Genomic DNA, 17,384 nt, shown 5'->3' on the forward strand with positions numbered 1-17,384 from the left:
TAGGACGCAATCAAGCGTGGGCCCAGAGATGCCCAACTCGGAGAGGGTGGAGAGGAGGATCTGATGGTTCACAGTATCGAAGGCAGCCGATAGATCTAGAAGGATGAGAGCAGAGGAGAGAGAGTTAGCTTTAGCGGTGCGGAGCGCCTCCGTGATACAGAGAAGAGCAGTCTCAGTTGAATGACTAGTCTTGAAACCTGACTGATTTGGATCAAGAAGGTCATTCTGAGAGAGATAGCGGGAGAGCTGACCAAGGACGGCACGTTCAAGAGTTTTGGAGAGAAAAAAAGAAGGGATACTGGTCTGTAGTTGTTGACATCGGAGGGATCGAGTGTAGGGTTTTTCAGAAGGGGTGCAACTCTCGCTCTCTTGAAGACGGAAGGGACGTAGCCAGCGGTCAGGGATAAGTTGATGAGCGAGGTAGAACCAGCGGTGTTGTTTGACTTAGCAAACGAGGATCGGATGTCGTCGATCTTCTTTTCAAAATGGTTGACGAAGTCATCTGCAGAGAGGAGGAGGGGGGGGAGGGGAGGAGGATTCAGGAGGGAGGAGAATGTGGCAAAGAGCTTCCTAGGGTTAGAGGCAGATGCTTGGAATTTAGAGTGGTAGAAAGTGGCTTTAGCAGCAGAGACAGAGGAGGAAAATGTAGAGAGGAGGGAGTGAAAGGATGCCAGGTCCGCAGGGAGGCGAGTTTTCCTCCATTTCCGCTCGGCCTTCCGGAGCCCTGTTCTGTGAGCTCGCATTGAGTCGTCAAGCCACGGAGCGGGAGGGGAGGACCGAGCCGGCCTGGAAGATAGGGGACATAGAGAGTCAAAGGATGCAGAAAGGGAGGAGAGGAGGGTTGAGGAGGCAGAATCAGGAGATAGGTTGGAGAAGGTTTGAGCAGAGGGAAGAGATGATAGGATGGAAGAGGAGAGAGTAGCGGGCAGAGAGAGCGAAGGTTGGGACGGCGCGATACCATCCAGTAGGGGCAGTGTGGGAAGTGTTGGATGAGAGCGAGAGGGAAAAGGATACAAGGTAGTGGTCGGAGACTTGGAGGGGAGTTGCAATGAGGTTAGTGGAAGAACAGCATCTAGTAAAGATGAGGTCGAGCGTATTGCCTGCCTTGTGAGTAGGGGGGGAAGGTGAGAGGGTGAGGTCAAAAGAGGAGAGGAGTGGAAAGAAGGAGGCAGAGAGGAATGAGTCAAAGGTAGACGTGGGGAGGTTAAAGTCGCCCAGAACTGTGAGAGGTGAGCCGTCCTCAGGAAAGGAGCTTATCAAGGCATCAAGCTCATTGATGAACTCTCCGAGGGGACCTGGAGGGCGATAAATGATAAGGATGTTAAGCTTGAAAGGGCTGGTAACTGTGACAGTGACAGCATGAAATTCAAAGGAGGCGATAGACAGATGGGTAAGGGGAGAAAGAGAGAATGACCACATGGGAGAGATAAGGATCCCTATGCCACCACCCCGCTGACCAGAAGCTCTCGGGGTGTGCGAGAACACGTGGGCGGACGAAGAGAGAGCAGTAGGAGTAGCAGTGTTATCTGTGGTGATCCATATTATGATATTATGGAGCTAATTTGGAATACTGCAATTTCCGGTCGATTTCTCAGCCAAACGTGAAGAACAAACGGAGCTATTTCGCCTACAAAAATAAGATTTGGGGAAAAAATTAACTTGGCTATCTACCTGGGAGTCTCGTGAGTGAAAACATCCGAAGTTCATCAAATGTAAACGATTTAATTTGATTGCTTTTCTGATTTGTGACAAGGTTGCCTGCTGCTAGCAAGGCATAATGCTATGCTAGGCTATCGATAAACTTACACAAATGCTTGTCTAGCTTTGGCTGTAAAACATATTTTGAAAATCTGAGATGACAGGGTGATTAACAAAAGGCTAAGCTGTGTCTCCATATATTTCATTTGTGATTTTCATGAATAGGAATATTTTCTAGGGATATTTATGTCCGTTGCATTATGCTAATTAGTATCAGGCGATGAGTACGCTCCCGGATCCGGGATGGGGAGTCACAAGAAGTGATCTTAATATCATACTAAATGGAGTGTCACAGATTTTCATACAGAATAATTAAAATTATTAAAATTAAAGACCACATTAAAACATCTGACTACAGTCTTTGTATTTTTCTAGGGCTGTAAGTTCAAAAACTATTTACCAACATAACCCTTACTGAAAAAAATAAGCAGCCAGGACTTCCTCTTGACTATAGAGCTGTGTACACATGACACCAGCCCAGGGCTCTGGAGCAGTGGAGTGTGACCACAGCTAGGTTTATTGTCTCTTATGGTGACTGAGTGGACTGTATTTTTCTCTCCCTCTCGCTCTCTATCATTCCCTCCTCCTCTATATCACTCTTTCTCCATTTCTCTGTACCTCTCTCGCTCTCTCTCTGTCTCCCTATCTCTTCTCTGCCTTTCCCTACCCCCACGCCCCCCCCCGCTCTCAATTTTCAACTCTCTCTCTCTCTGTGAGGGGTAGAGCCAAGATGTTATCAGGTATTAAATTGTGCTAATAGACTCCCTACCGTTTGGACTGAAGACTCCAGATAATGGCAGAGATCAACAGATAACAGCCACTGTGACCAGATTAGTTGATCATCTCCCTGGTAGCTCACACAAAAGCACACACAAACGTACACACAAAAGCACATACACTATATGCTGAGAGCTATCTCTCTGAATGACACTGTGCTCAACAGGTATTTCTTAACATGGTACCAGCATAGCAGATATGGGAGACTGCACCAACTTGTCTGTCTATGCGCGTGTGCGTGTGCGCGTGTGTGTGTGTGTGTGTGTGTGTGTGTGTGTGTGTGTGTGTGTGTGTGTGTGTGTGTGTGTGTGTGTGTGTGTGTGTGTGTGTGTGTGTGTGTGTGTGTGTGTGTGTGTGTGTGTGTGTGTGTGTGTGTGTGTGTGTGTGTGTGTGTGTGTGTGTGTGTGTGTGTGCGTACCCCTGTCATTCAGTGTCTGTGTGTGCGTGCATCTGTTACTGTGCTCATCTATCAGTGTGTGCATCTGTCAGTGGGTGCTTGCATGCATGTGTGTGTGTGCACGTCTATTAGTGTCTGTGTGTGTGAGTGTGCGTTCTCCAGACAGGATGTGTTGTCAGATTCCACCCTGGCCCTGGCTCAGCCAGAGGGATTAGTGGGGAGTCTTCTCTACTGCTCTCTACCCCTTTCTCAAATCCCTAGAGGATTAACTGAGTGGAGGGAGGGAGGGAGGGGTGATTGACATGCAAAAGCCTGGCAAGGAGAACAGACAAGATTGGACATGGAGGACAGGGAGAGCAGAGTGGGAACCAGGATTTTTTGTTTTACAGTTTTATCACCACTACACTAAAGTGGAGGGTTGGCTACTGTATTACTGCTGTCACATAGGATTGATGATATTTAGCCTGTAAAAAAAAGGGCAATATTTAGATGACCCACTTACAAACAGGCCCATTTTTGCCACATTCCCTGGTCATAATATATTTTGTTTGTCTTCATTTGTCTTCATTTATTTGGTCAGGCCAGGGTGTGACATGGGTTTATTGTGGTGCGTTTTGTCTTGGGGTTTTGTGGGGTGTTGGGTGTGTGGCTTAGTGGGGTTATCTAGCAAAGTCTATGGTTGTCTGGAGTGGTTCTCAATCAGAGGCAGGTGTGTATCGTTGTCTCTGATTGGGAACCATATTTAGGCAGCCATATTCTTTGAGTGTTTTGTGGGTGATTGTTCCTGTCTTTGTGTTTGCACCAGATAGGGCTGTTTCGGTTTTCACATTTCATTATTTTGTAGTTTCTGCATGTATAGTTTTTTTCCTTCATTAAAATATCATGAATCATCATCACGTTGCATTTTGGTCCGACTCTCCTTCCCCGCAAGAGAACCGTTACACATACGGCATGCTGGGGACAGTTGTGGTTTGCAAATGTGGGTGGGTGTCAATTTTAATAAATCCATTGAGAATTTACATCAAAAATAAAGGCAGGTCCTAAGAAACAATAATAACACAATTTTAACCACTCCACAAATGTCTTGTTAACTATAGTTTTGGCAAGTCGAATAAGACATCTACTTTGTGCATGACACAATACAAGACAGATTATTTCACTTACAATTCACTGTATAACAATCCCAGTGGGTCAGAAGCTTACATACACTAAGTTGACTGTGCCTTTAAACAGCTTGGAAAATTCCAGAAAATGATGTCATGGCTTTAGAAGCTTCTGATAGGCTAATTGACATAATTTGAGTCAATTGGAGTACCTGTGGATGTATTTCAAGGCTTACCTTCAAACTCAGTGCCACTTTGCTTGACATCATGAGACAATCAAAATAAATCAGCCAAGACCTCAGAAAAACACCTGAAGGTACCACGTTCATCTGTACAAACAATAGTACGCAAGTATAAACACCATGGGACCACGCAGCCATCATACTGCTCAGGAAGGAGATGCCTTCTGTCTGTTCTGAGATTAATGTACTTTGGTGCGAAAAGTGCATATCAATCCCAGAACAACAGCAAAGGACCTTGTGAAGATGCTGGAGGAAACAGCTACAGAAGTATCTATATTCACAGTTAAACGAGTCCTATATTGACATAACCTGAAAAGGCCGCTCAGCAAGGAAGAAGCCACTCCTCCAAAACCGCCGTAAAAAGGCCAGACTACGGTTTGCAACTGCACATTGGTACAAAGATCGTACTTTTTGGAGAAATGTCCTCTGGTCTGATGAAACAAAAAAATAACTGTTTGGCCATAATGACCATCATTATGTTTGGAGGGAAAAGGGGGACGCTTGCAAGCCGAAGAACACCATCCCAATCGTGAAGCACTGGGGTAGCTGCATGATGTTGTGGGGGTGCTTTGCTGCAGGAGGGACTGGTGCACTTTACAAAATAGATGGCATCATGAGGCAGGAAAATGATGTGGCTATATTGAAGCAACATCCCAAGACATCAGTTAAAGCTTGGTCGCAAATGGGTCTTCCAAATGGACAATGACCCCAAGCATACTTCCAGAATTGTGGCAAAATGGCTTAAGGACAACACAGTCAATGTATTGGAGTGGCCATCACAAAGCCCTGACCTCAATCACATAGAAGATTTGTGGGCAGAACTGAAAAAGCGTATGCGAGCAAGGAGGCCTACAAACCTGACTCTGTTATACCAGCTCTGTGAGGAGGAATGGGCTAAAATTCACCCAACTTATTGTGGGAAGCTTGTGGAAGGCTACCCGAAATGTTTAACCCAAGTTAAACAATTTAAATGCAATGCTACCAAATACTAATTGAGTGTATGTAAACTGCTGACCCACTGGGAATGTAAAAGTTGAAATAAATCCAATTTAAATTATTAAATTATACTGATATTTCACATTCTTAAAATAAAGTTGTGATCCTAAGTGACCTAAGACAGGGATTTTTTAGTAGGATTAAATGTCAGGAATTGTGAAAAACTGAGTTTAAATGTATTTGGCTAAGGTGTATGTAAACTTCTGACTTCAACTGTATATTTTATAGTAAGAATATAATGGAATTTAACAGAATAAATCACAACACATTTTTCACACACACATATTGTGTCACCGGGAATGTGTGGAACCGCTGTCATGTCAAATCTGATACTTAGCCCAATGCTAAGCCCAAGCCCATGCTTTTTAAAATTAACGTTTCATCTATGTTTAGGGAGCAGGTGTAGGCTCTTACCTTCATCATGATACAGATAGAAAATAATAGCAATCCTGTTTTCAAAAGTATGTGATTCTCATTCATATTTCACAACCTCCGCTGGCTTTTGGAGTTGCCTTTAGGCTACATTATTGTGTGCTAAATGTTTCTGATCAGTGATTGATGAGCAAATTAATACAGTATATGCGCTATAGCAACTCCACTTATTTGCCCAGCCAGAAACCAAGTAACCAAATAGGCTATACAGACAGAGATTCTGTGAAACAAAATCACAAAAAAATATTGCAGTTCAGTAACCAAAGTTGACTGTGGTATTTTGGATGCAGTAATTGCAAAATAACTGCAGTAATTGCAAAATAACTGCAGTGTACTGCACTGTAACTGCAGTTACACTGAAAAATTACTGCTTTGAAACAAACTGTGTTATTTTGTACGCAGTATTTCAATCCAATGTATTTCTAAAGCCCTTCTTACATCAGCTGGTGTCACAAAGTGCTGTACAGAAACCCAGCCTAAAACCCCAAACAGCAAACAATGCATGTGTAGAAGCATGGTTAGAGTGCAGCATACTGTGGTTATACTGCACTCTAACTACAGTTATATTAGTGTATTACAGTTATACTGCACTCTGACTGCAATCTTTTTTCATAACCTCAACTTAGCTAATGTTTTCCCAGCCTAATTGTAGCCTAACCAATATCCAAATGAAGATGCAGGGTATAAAATGTTTTGATATTTATTGATTCATCAAGACGAGTCCCCACGCCTGTCTCAAAGCAGCGTGATGGCGCTGTCCCAATCAAAACGGTGGTGTCCCAATCAAAACGGTGGTGTCCCAATCAAAACGGTGCTGTCCCAATCAAAATGGTGCTGTCCCAATCAAAACGGTGCTGTCTCAATCAAAACGGTGCTGTCCCAATCAAAACGGTGCTGTCTCAATCAAAATGGTGCTGTCCCAATCAAAACGGTGGTGTCTCAATCAAAACGGTGCTGTCCCAATCAAAACGGTGGTGTCCCAATCAAAACGGTGGTGTCCCAATCAAAACGGTGCTGTCCCAATCAAAACGGTGGTGTCCCAATCAAAACGGTGGTGTCCCAATCAAAACGGTGGTGTCCCAATCAAAACGGTGGTGTCCCAATCAAAACGGTGCTGTCTCAATCAAAACGGTGCTGTCCCAATCAAAATGGTGCTGTCCCAATCAAAACGGTGGTGTCCCAATCAAAACGGTGCTGTCTCAATCAAAACGGTGCTGTCTCAATCAAAATGGTGCTGTCCCAATCAAAATGGTGCTGTCCCAATCAAAACGGTGCTGTCTCAATCAAAACGGTGCAGTCCCAATCAAAACGGTGCTGTCCCAATCAAAACGGTGCAGTCCCAATCAAAACGGTGCTGTCCCAATCAAAACGGTTCTGTCCCAATCAAAATGGTGACAAGCCGTCTCAACATTATGGCTGCGTTTCATATTAAGCAGTAATCAGCACTTTACTGAAATTATTATTTTATTTATTAGAAATTTTGCAGGATGAAATCTCTTAAATTCTCATTTTCAAGTGTCCAAATAAAGAAAAAAAAACACAACAAACAATACTTAGTAAGTAGAATAATATAGCAGCTACTGTCTAATAATAATAACAATGAAATAATAATAATAACAAAAACACCAGAAAAAAGGTGTAATTGTGGACTTGGGTAGAACGTTGTTTTTGATATTTATGTTTTAAGATTTTCCCAAATATGAACCCTTACCTTAACCATTCAGAGTTAATACCTAACCTTAAGAATTCAGCATAAATGCGTAAACTTAACCTTGAAACTATACATAGAAGTAACCAAACACATATGGAACAACTTAGAAATTTGACGTTTGAGAAACATGGATGAACTTCTAATTCTGATAGGAGGCTGGGAGAGCTTGTTGCTACCCTTAGAATTTGCTGCTGTTGTCGAAAGGAGTAGTGTGAGTCTTTTAAAGTTAGATGTTCCTTAATACAGTATTTAAGCTACAGGGAAATTTAAGTTGATACATAAAAAAAAAAATTGGTACCAATGCAGTTGTCTTCTGTTTGGGAGTGACAGCCAATTTACTGTTTCAGACATTATGCAATTGTGTGTCTTCTAATGGCATCCAAGAATGAATGTGAAAGATTGTTATAAATTACATATACTTCATAAGGAAGGTCTTTGTTGTGTTTTGATAGATTATGTCACTGTAGTCTAGGATAGGATCCCAGCAGTTGGGTTATTAAGGTCTTTACAATGGACACAGTAAAAAAAATCTTACATCATCTGCATAGTAATCAAAGCTTATAGTTAATTGTTTTTCTAATATAATCAATATGCTTTCCAAAAGATAATTCAGAATGTACCTTCAAACCCAGATATTTCAAACAATCAACACTTTCAAACACCTGCATGAATTTTGAAATAGTCAGCTGTGAAGTTTTTTCTTTGCCATTTACCACGCAGTATGATATATGACTTTGTTGGATTTAATACCAAATTATTTAGTAGAAACAATTTTTGTAAAGTGTTAAAATTATCTTGCATAGTTGCTTATATCAGAAAATAAGGTGGGCCAATACTGAGCCTTGAGGTACACCTCTACTGAGTTCCAGGTTGTGATTTTTTTTATTTTTAAACTAGGCAAGTCAGTTAAGAACAAATTCTTATTTTCAATGACAGCCTAGGAACAACTGCCTTGTTCAGGGGCAGAACGACAGACTTTTACCTTGTCAGCTCACAGATTTGATCTTGCAACCTAGTAAGATAAAAGGATCCACTAAATCAAACGCTTTGATAAATCATTAAAATGATTACTAGGTTGTTTGGTGGAAATAAAGGTTTTGGCTTTGATACCGAAACTTACGGTTATAAAGAAAAGATGGGAAAAAGTTGGCGGTATGACAAAGTTGGCGGTATGACAAAGTTGGCGGTATGACAAAGTTGGCGGTATGACAAAGTTGGCGGGAAAACATCTTGGTATGAAATGGATATATCATTGTGGATGTATGTTTATGCTCAATGGCCTGATCATTGTAAGCATTAATGTAGTACTATTCAATAGTTATGTTGTATAGTTAGGTCGTTTTCCTGACCCTCCAACCTCACCAAGAAATACTGGGTACAATTATGAAATGTAATTAACTTAACTTAATAGTTTCAAGTTCTACTAATTGGTATTTAAGTACTGTCAACAATGATGCGTGGTCAACTAACTCAACTGTTAATCAGGACAGAATACCCAAACCTTTAAGCTTTAAACTCAGCTTTAAACTCAGCTTTAAACTCAGCTTTAAACTCAGCTTTAAACTCAGCTTTAAACTCAGCTTTAAACAGTTCAAGGCATTTGGTTTTCTCAAACCATTTGAGTTAAAGGGACCGTTGCAACTTACTCTAAAACGTAGTCCTTAACTTTGTCCAGTAAAACGTTGTAGTAGTGTTACATTTTTCTTTGTTCTCTCCAGCAGCATCCATCTGTCATTGATCTGAGTTCCTGCAGTATTGATGCCTATATGTTTCATGTGGTTAGAGTCAGAGCCAGGGCACTTATAACAGAGCAGGCAGTGACATATTTCTACTGCTCATACTCACACAGCTCTATGTCTCTAAATGTCTGCTGGACAAAACAGGGGCAAGGAAATGACTGTATATTGGGACTGCTGGATGTGTGTGTGTCAGACTCTCTCTCATGTTTTAATTTGATTCACCTCTGTGTGCAGTGCCATGTTATAAAGGGGCCGTTGTTCTGCCTTCTGGTACTCCAGACCAGAGAGAGGCCAGGCTGGTCCCGGGCCTGTACCCTGCCAACCCACCGCCCGCCCGCACCCCGCCACCCGCCTGCTTTACCACATGGAACCCTGCTTTCCTGGAAGGGCCACTTTTCTACACTTATAGTTACACTCCCTCTCTTTCTCTCTGGCTTTACTGTTTTTCTCTCTCTACTTGTCCTTCTCTTTCTTTAGGGTAGGGTAATGATCACAGAGTAATGCCACATGCTGAACCCCAACAAAGAATTCTCTGTCTATGTCCGTTTTTGTATCTTTCTTTTGGCATCCCTCTTCTATATTTCTTTCACAAAGAAAAGTGAAGGGAGGGGAATTAGCTTTTTACACTTTTTAATGCCTATGGTAAACTCCTAAAACCATCCCAACCCAAGATTAAGAGTTGTAACTGAGTAACATATCACAAAAGGGTGTATTTTAGAGTATGTTAATGTGGTGTGTATACATTATGTCTTGAAGATGGAGAGATGAAAAGTAGAATTGAAAATGAAACATGAGTAACAGTACTTACACAATGCAGCCATTTCTTTCGGAAGGTCTGCCCCAAAACGTCCAAAGAGGCTGCTATTGGCCAGAAGGTCGAAAGGTGAGTGGCTCCTCATGGAGTTGAAGGCGAAGGGGTAAACGGCAGGTGAAAAGCCAGTCATGTGACTCACCTGCCGTTCCCTGTTGGTTGCCATGGCCTTGAGAGGATAATTTAGGTCCAGGATAGTTCCGGTCTCTTGTCACTCTTTGGCAGTCTTACTGGAGCTGGTCCTGGGGGCCTGGAGAGTAAAAAGGGATAAGGAGGGGTGATGAGATGAGGTGGGACCCACAGACGAGACACCAAGCCTGTGCAACGCTGCCTCAGGTCCAGGCTCTCTGGAGGGAGAGATGAGAATAGGAGGTTAGTTCCAATGCCTGTCTGTTAATTGCACACAGTTTTAAGTAGTCTACACAGCCACCTACAGACATAGGATCTTAATTTGATCACTCTTTTTTGCTGGGAATTTTCCTGCACTGCAGGAAACTCAAACTTGTAGTTTATTTGAGCTATTAAAAGACTTCTAAAGTTTTTTATTTCCACTTTGCAATTTCAGACTTGATTTGCCCCCCAAAAATGTTTATCAACCCCTTCAAAAAATTACCATGAATTATAATCCACATAATAATTTACATTTCCTGTTACTGCAGGATTATTTTCTTGCAGTAGCAAACTGGCTCAATTTAGATCTTAAGGGGCAACACGTAGCCGAGCAGTTAAGAGCGTTGGGCCAGTAACCGAAAGGGCCAGTAGCCTAAATTGAATCCCCAAGTCGATTAGGTGAAAGCTCTGTCGATGTGCCCTTGAGCAAGGCACCTAACCCTAATTGCTCCTGTAAATCACTCTGGATAAGATAAGAGTGTCTGCTAAATTACAAACATTTTAAATGTACAAATACCGGTCAAAAGTTTTAGAACACAAACTCATTTAAGGTTTTTTCTTTATTTGTATTCTCTACATTGTAGAATAATAGTGAAGAAATCAAAACTATGAAATAACACATATGGAATAATTTAGTAACCAAAAAAGTGTTCAACAAAACAAAATATATTTGATATTAGAGATTCTTCAAATAGCCACCCTTTGCCTTGATGACAGCTTTAAACACTCTTGGTATTTGCTCAACCAGCTTCATGAGGTAGTCATCTGGAATGCATTTAAATTAACAGGTGTGCATTGTTAAAAGTTCATTTGTGTCACGCCCTGGTCAAAATATTTTGTGTTTATCTTCATTTATTTTGTCAGGCCAGGGTGTGGCATGGGTTTTTGTATGTGGTTGTGTATGTATTGGGATTGTAGCTTAGTGGGGTGTTCTAGTTAGGTCTATGGCTGTCTGAAGTGGTTCTCAATCAGAGGCAGGTGTTTATCGTTGTCTCTGATTGGGAACCATATTTAGGCAGCCATATTCTTTGGTTGTTTTGTGGGTGATTGTCCTTAGTGTCCTTGTTCCTGGCTATGTGTTAGGTTACACAAGTATAGGCTGTTTTCGTTACGTTTTTGTAGTGTTTGTATTTAGATTCGTGTTACGTTTATTAAAACATGGATCGCAATCTACACGCTGCATTTTGGTCCGACTCTCCTTCACACCAAGAGAACGTTACAATTTGTGGAATTTCTTTCCTTCTTAATGCATTTGAGCCAATCAGTTGTGTTGTGACAAGCATAGGTGGGTATACAGAAGATAGCCCTATTTAGTAAAAGACCAAGTCCATATTATCTTAATAACAGCTCAAACAAGCAAAGAGAAACAACAGTCCATCAATACTTTAAGACATGAAGGTCAGTCAATCCAGAACATTTCAAGAACTTTAAACGTTTCTTCAAGAGCAGTCACAACAACCATCAAGCGCTATGATGAAACTGGCTCTCAAGAGGACCTCCACAGGAATGGAAGACCCAGAGTTACCTCTGCTGCAGAGAATAAGTTAATTAGAGTTACCAGCCTCAGAAATTGCAGAACAAATAAATGCTTCACAGAGTTCAAGTAACAGACACATCTCAACATCAACTGTTCAGAGGAGACTGTGTGAATAAGGCCTTCATGGTCGAATTGCTGCAAATAAACCACTACTAAATGACACCAATAATAAGAAGCGACTTGCTTGGGCCAAGAAACATGAGCAATGGACATTAGACCGATGGAAATCTGTCCTTTGGTCTGCAGTCCAAATTTGAGATTTTTGGTTCCAACCGTCGTGTCTTTGTGAGACGTGGTGTGGGTGAATGGATGATCTCCGCATGTGTATTTCCCTCCGCAAGTCATGGAGGAGGAGGTGTGATGTGTGGGGGTGCTTTGCTGGTGACACTGTCTGTGATTTATTCAGAATTCAAGGCACATTTAACCAGCATGGCTTCCACAGCATTCTGCAGCGATACGCTATCCCATCTGGTTTGGGCTTAGTGGGACTATAATTTGTTTGTCAACAGGACAATGACCAAACACACCTCCAGGCTGTGTAATGGCTATTTGACCAAGAAGAAGAGTGATGGAGTGCTGCATCAGATGACCTGGCCTCCACAATCCCACAATCCCCTGACCTCAATTGAGATGGTTTTGGATGAGTCAGACAGCAGAATTAAGGAAAAGCAGCCAACAAGTGCTCAGCATATGTGGGAACTCCTTCAAGACTGTTGGAAAAGCATTCCAAGTGAAGCTGGTTGAGAGAATGCCAAGAGTGTGCAAAGCTGTCATCAAGGCAAAGGGTGGCTACTTTAAAGAATCTCAAATCTAAAATATATATATTTTTAACACATTTTTGGTTACGACATGATTCCATGTGTTATTTCCTAGTTTTGATGTCTTCACTATTATTCCACAAAGTATAAAATAGTAAAAATAAAGAAAAACCCTTGAATGAGTAGGTGTATTAAAACTTTGACCGGTAGTACACGTTTGTATACTGCATGGAGTGTCACAATCGAAATGCATCAATGCAAATATGATCAAATGAAAAGTCTGTTACAAACATAGAGGGATGGCATCGTTCATGAAGAAACTGACACAAAATATGTTTAGAAAGTTAAAGGAGAAGAAAAAGAGAAGGAATGAAGGAAAAAGGGGAAAGAATATAGATTGGTAAGGTTATGATGAAGACAGCGGTGGCCAGAGAATGAGTACAAAAGAGGCAGTTCCAGGGAAAATAAGTACAAACTAGGTCTGAGAGGACGAGGCGGAGAAGAGAGAAATAATGCAATGCCATAAATCAGCCCACTTCACCATGAAGAGTCTCTGTGTTCTCTCTGCCAGCCTGAAGAGTCTCTATGGCCCCTCTGCCCAGGGAACTGTGCTCAACACATGGGCACACTTAACACATTACAACATGCATGCTTTCCCCCCTCTTCTAAGGCCAATCTTCATGAGACTCCAAGGCACGTGATTCTGTAAAGTCTGGATATTTCCATGTTGAGGTCATGTGGTCAGGAAAAAACTGTTGGTTTTGATTGACAAAGATGCAGGGCCTTAAACATGTGCTGTCTCGCCTCTTCTAAATAATTTCATCAATCTATCATTCCCTCTCCCGACCTCTCTCCCTCACCCTATCTCTCTCTCTGCCCCCCCTCTTTTTCTGTCTGTCTGTCTTTCTCTCTCTCTCTCTCTCTCTCTCTCTCTCTCTCTCTCTCTCTCTCTCTCTCTCTCTCTCTCTCTCTCTCTCTCTCTCTCTCTCTCTCTCTCTCTCTCTCTCTCTCTCTCTCTCTCTCTCTCTCGTTCTGTCCCACCCCCCACAGAGTGATGTGATAAGTGGGGTCACATTCTCTCTGGTGGAGCTGTGGTAAACACACAGGAGCCAAAGAACGCAATGTTTTTTGGGGCCTGATGCAACTTATGAATCAGAGGTAGGGGAGATGGAGGGAGAGAGAAAGAGGGAGAGAATGATAGAATAGGAGCTGGAGAGGGAGAGAGAGAGGGGGAGAGGGGGGGTGAGAAGGAGAGGGAGAAAGAGGGATGAGAGAGAAAGAGAGGGAAGGCTGAGGAACTTACAGTACCCTCTCAATCCAGGGAAAAAAATGTCCATGTATTAAAGTGTACAGTGGAAAACACACACTCACGTACACTCCCTCTGCAGTGACCTGTTCCACACACTGGGGGGCACCACAGGGGCAGTAGCATGGCATACCGTGCAAGCAAGCGCACACACACACAAAAAGACCATAACACAACAAACACAGAAAACGCACACATGACCACAAACACATACTCCTAATCCTTCTCTTCTTCCCTCCCCCTCTCTGTCTGTCTTTCTCTCAGCCTCTCTCCCTCGTTCACAGAGCTAGTTAATTACAGCCTACTGCAGCGGGCTGCCTCAGACCACCGCTAATTTAAAGTTCCATTCCAGTAAACTGTTCCACATGTGGGGCCAGGCTGGCTGGCCAACCCAGCCACGTTACAGGAAGGATACACACACATGCACACACACAGACACACACAGACACACACAGACACACACAGTCACACACAGACATACAGCTTTATATTCGTGAAATTTCTGGACTTTTTGCAGAGTAAATATGTTTGACCATTAGAAATACTATTTTCCCGAAAACCTACCCCTACCCCTAACCTTAAACTTAACCTTAACCTTTGCCTCAACCTTAACCGTAACCTTAACCTCACAACCCTAAACCTAACCCTTAAGCTTAAAATTGCATTTGAACAAATTCAGGACATGAAAAAAGTCCTGATTTTACAAAAAAGTTATTGTTTTCCTGATAAGGTAAAAAAGGTTAAAAACACACACACACACACACACACACACACACACACACACACACACACACACACACACACACACACACACACACACACACACACACACACACACACACACACACACACACACACACACACACACACACACACACACACACACACACACACACACACACACACACACACACACACACACACACACACACACACTAGTTCATATATCATATCATACCAATGCCTAGTATATAATACGTAGGGCCCTGAGTTTTACTTAGTCAGCTCACAACCACCTACACCATGCAGGTATTCTTACCCTTCAACCCAATACATTCAATCCACTAAATCTAACCAGTGGATAACTCTACACCCCCTCAACCATTACCAATCAGTCCACGCACTACACCCCCCACCCTTTCCACATCGCTCATCTGCCAGGGTTTTAATCTGGTTCTCATTGTTCTCTTTGTTCCATCAGGTCTGTCATTAGGCCTAGCTCTGACCCGGCGGTTTACGGGATGTTATGCTTTTCTTCTTTTGTTTGCTTTTGTCTTGTTGTGTTCTGTTCTGAATAACCAACCCCGTAACTCATTATTCAGCAATCACACACATGCATGCACACGCAAACGAAAGCATGAACTCTGTTTTTCAAGCCATAATTCTTCTTATTGAAATGTTGGATGTTCAGAGGTTTCAATTCTCTGTAAGAGCCAATGTGTTCTCTGTCCTACAAATGTTTTTACTGAGAGGGAAAAAGGCGTTTAGACTCCAGAGACAAGAATCTCTTATATGTCAGAAGTATGATAGGATGGTATGAACGTGAATAGACTGATGTCCAAATGAAGGGAAGTGGTTCAAAGACCACATCCCTTGAGACACACATACATACTCCTGCACACACACACATACATGGATCCTAAGCATCCTTATGGGGAAGTGTTTGGTGGGAACCAGGGTCAGTCTGAGGCTTCAGTATGGAGGAGAGATAAAGTTCATACGGGACGTGTCGAACCACTTCCCATAGGCTTAGTCACACAATTCACACAATAAGTACCACGTTTCTCTCCAGTACAACGAAAGAAAGAGAAAAAGAAGGAAAGAAAGAAAGAAATGCAGGGAAGCAAAAAAAGTGAAAAGTGAAAGAAGATGGAAAAGAGAAGGAAAGAGAAATAGAAAGCATTTGTTTCAGGCATCTGGAGCCTTTCCTCCATTCGTAGGAGGTGAGTAGTGTTTCATAAATTACTCCCACATTGAGAGCTGGATCAATAAGAAAAAGAGAGGACTGTGATGAAGAAAGGGGGAGGGAGGACAGATGGGGTAGTGGAATAGCAGACATCAAAATAAAGAATAAGTTTTATTTCCTCCAATAAACCCACAACTTAATGCGACTCCAAGCCAGGAAATGTTTATTTTGCTCTAATGAGTCACGCCATCTTGGGCATCCTTTTTCTCTCTCTCTCTCTCTCTCTCTCTCTCTCTCTCTCTCTCTCTCTCTCTCTCTCTCTCTCTCTCTCTCTCTCTCTCTCTCTCTCTCTCTCTCTCTCTCTCTCTCTCTCTCTCTCTCTCTCTCTCTCTCTCTTTTCATCCATCTCTGTCCCTGCCTCCAAGGGATACAGTGTACCTGTGCGTCTCAATGCTGCCTTTATGAGGCAGGGCTGGGTTGGGTCAGACTGGGCTGTCTGGCCCTGCTGTGTGTGTGTGGAGGGGGTTAAGTTAAGGTGGGCTGTCTCAGTGATCTCATCCCCCACCATCTCCCCAAGTCCCGACCTGATTCAACCTGTCACTGCCTGAGCCACCCCTCTTCACACACACACACACACACACACACACACACACACACACACACACACACACACACACACACACACACACACACACACACACACACACACACACACACACACACACACACACACACACACACACACACACACACACACACACACACACACACACACACACACACACACACACACACACACACACACATGCCAGAGGGGCACCTCTTTCCAAATGGTGAGGAATTTAAAGCAGATATGGTGTGTGTGTTGCGGGGCATTCCATTCCTTCATCTCTTTTCCACCAAGGCCTTTAACTGAGGGGCACACCTCAACACACACAAAACAAACACAAACGTCTTGCCTCTTCTCACTGGCTTTCCCGTGAAAATGTTTATTTTTTATAACATTATTTGACTAAGGGTCTATAACTGTAAAACACATTCATATAATGTTAATTTTCTTTACAAATAAAGCAATCAATATAAGCCCGTTTAAAAAGTGAACCAGAAATAAAAGCATCCTGAAGTGTTTCCAACTGCATCCGCCTCTCTGGGGCTAAGTACTACTGTACTGTGGAAACAGTGTTTTCCAACCGAGCTAAACCCACACAACAGCTTGTTTCTGAGGCGAAGCGTACACTTCACTGGATGATTTTTAAGTATCCAGCTTTCATGTGGTCAATGCAACATGCTGAGTAATATAGAGGGGTGGTTTAATATGCCTCTAATTACTGACTTAAACATGCACACATGCGCCCGCACACACACACACACACACACACACACACACACACACACACACACACACACACACACACACACACACACACACACACACACACACACACACACACACACACACACACACACACACACACACACACACACACACACACACACACACACACACACACACACACACAC

General features: G+C 42.6%; 1 protein-coding gene across 1 annotated transcript in view; it reads right to left on the reverse strand.

Moving 5' to 3' along the window:
• LOC124031220 (retinoic acid receptor gamma-A-like) overlaps positions 1-17,384 on the reverse strand; it is an 87,463-nt gene that overhangs the window by 48,219 nt on the left and 21,860 nt on the right. The window contains exon 2 of the mRNA XM_046342242.1: positions 9,964-10,313. Coding sequence (XP_046198198.1) covers positions 9,964-10,132 — 169 coding nt within the window. The 5' untranslated portion in view covers positions 10,133-10,313. The remainder of the gene's footprint in view (positions 1-9,963; positions 10,314-17,384) is intronic.

The sequence above is a fragment of the Oncorhynchus gorbuscha genome, linkage group LG03 (genome assembly GCF_021184085.1).
Source record: "Oncorhynchus gorbuscha isolate QuinsamMale2020 ecotype Even-year linkage group LG03, OgorEven_v1.0, whole genome shotgun sequence".
NCBI lineage: Eukaryota > Metazoa > Chordata > Actinopteri > Salmoniformes > Salmonidae > Oncorhynchus > Oncorhynchus gorbuscha.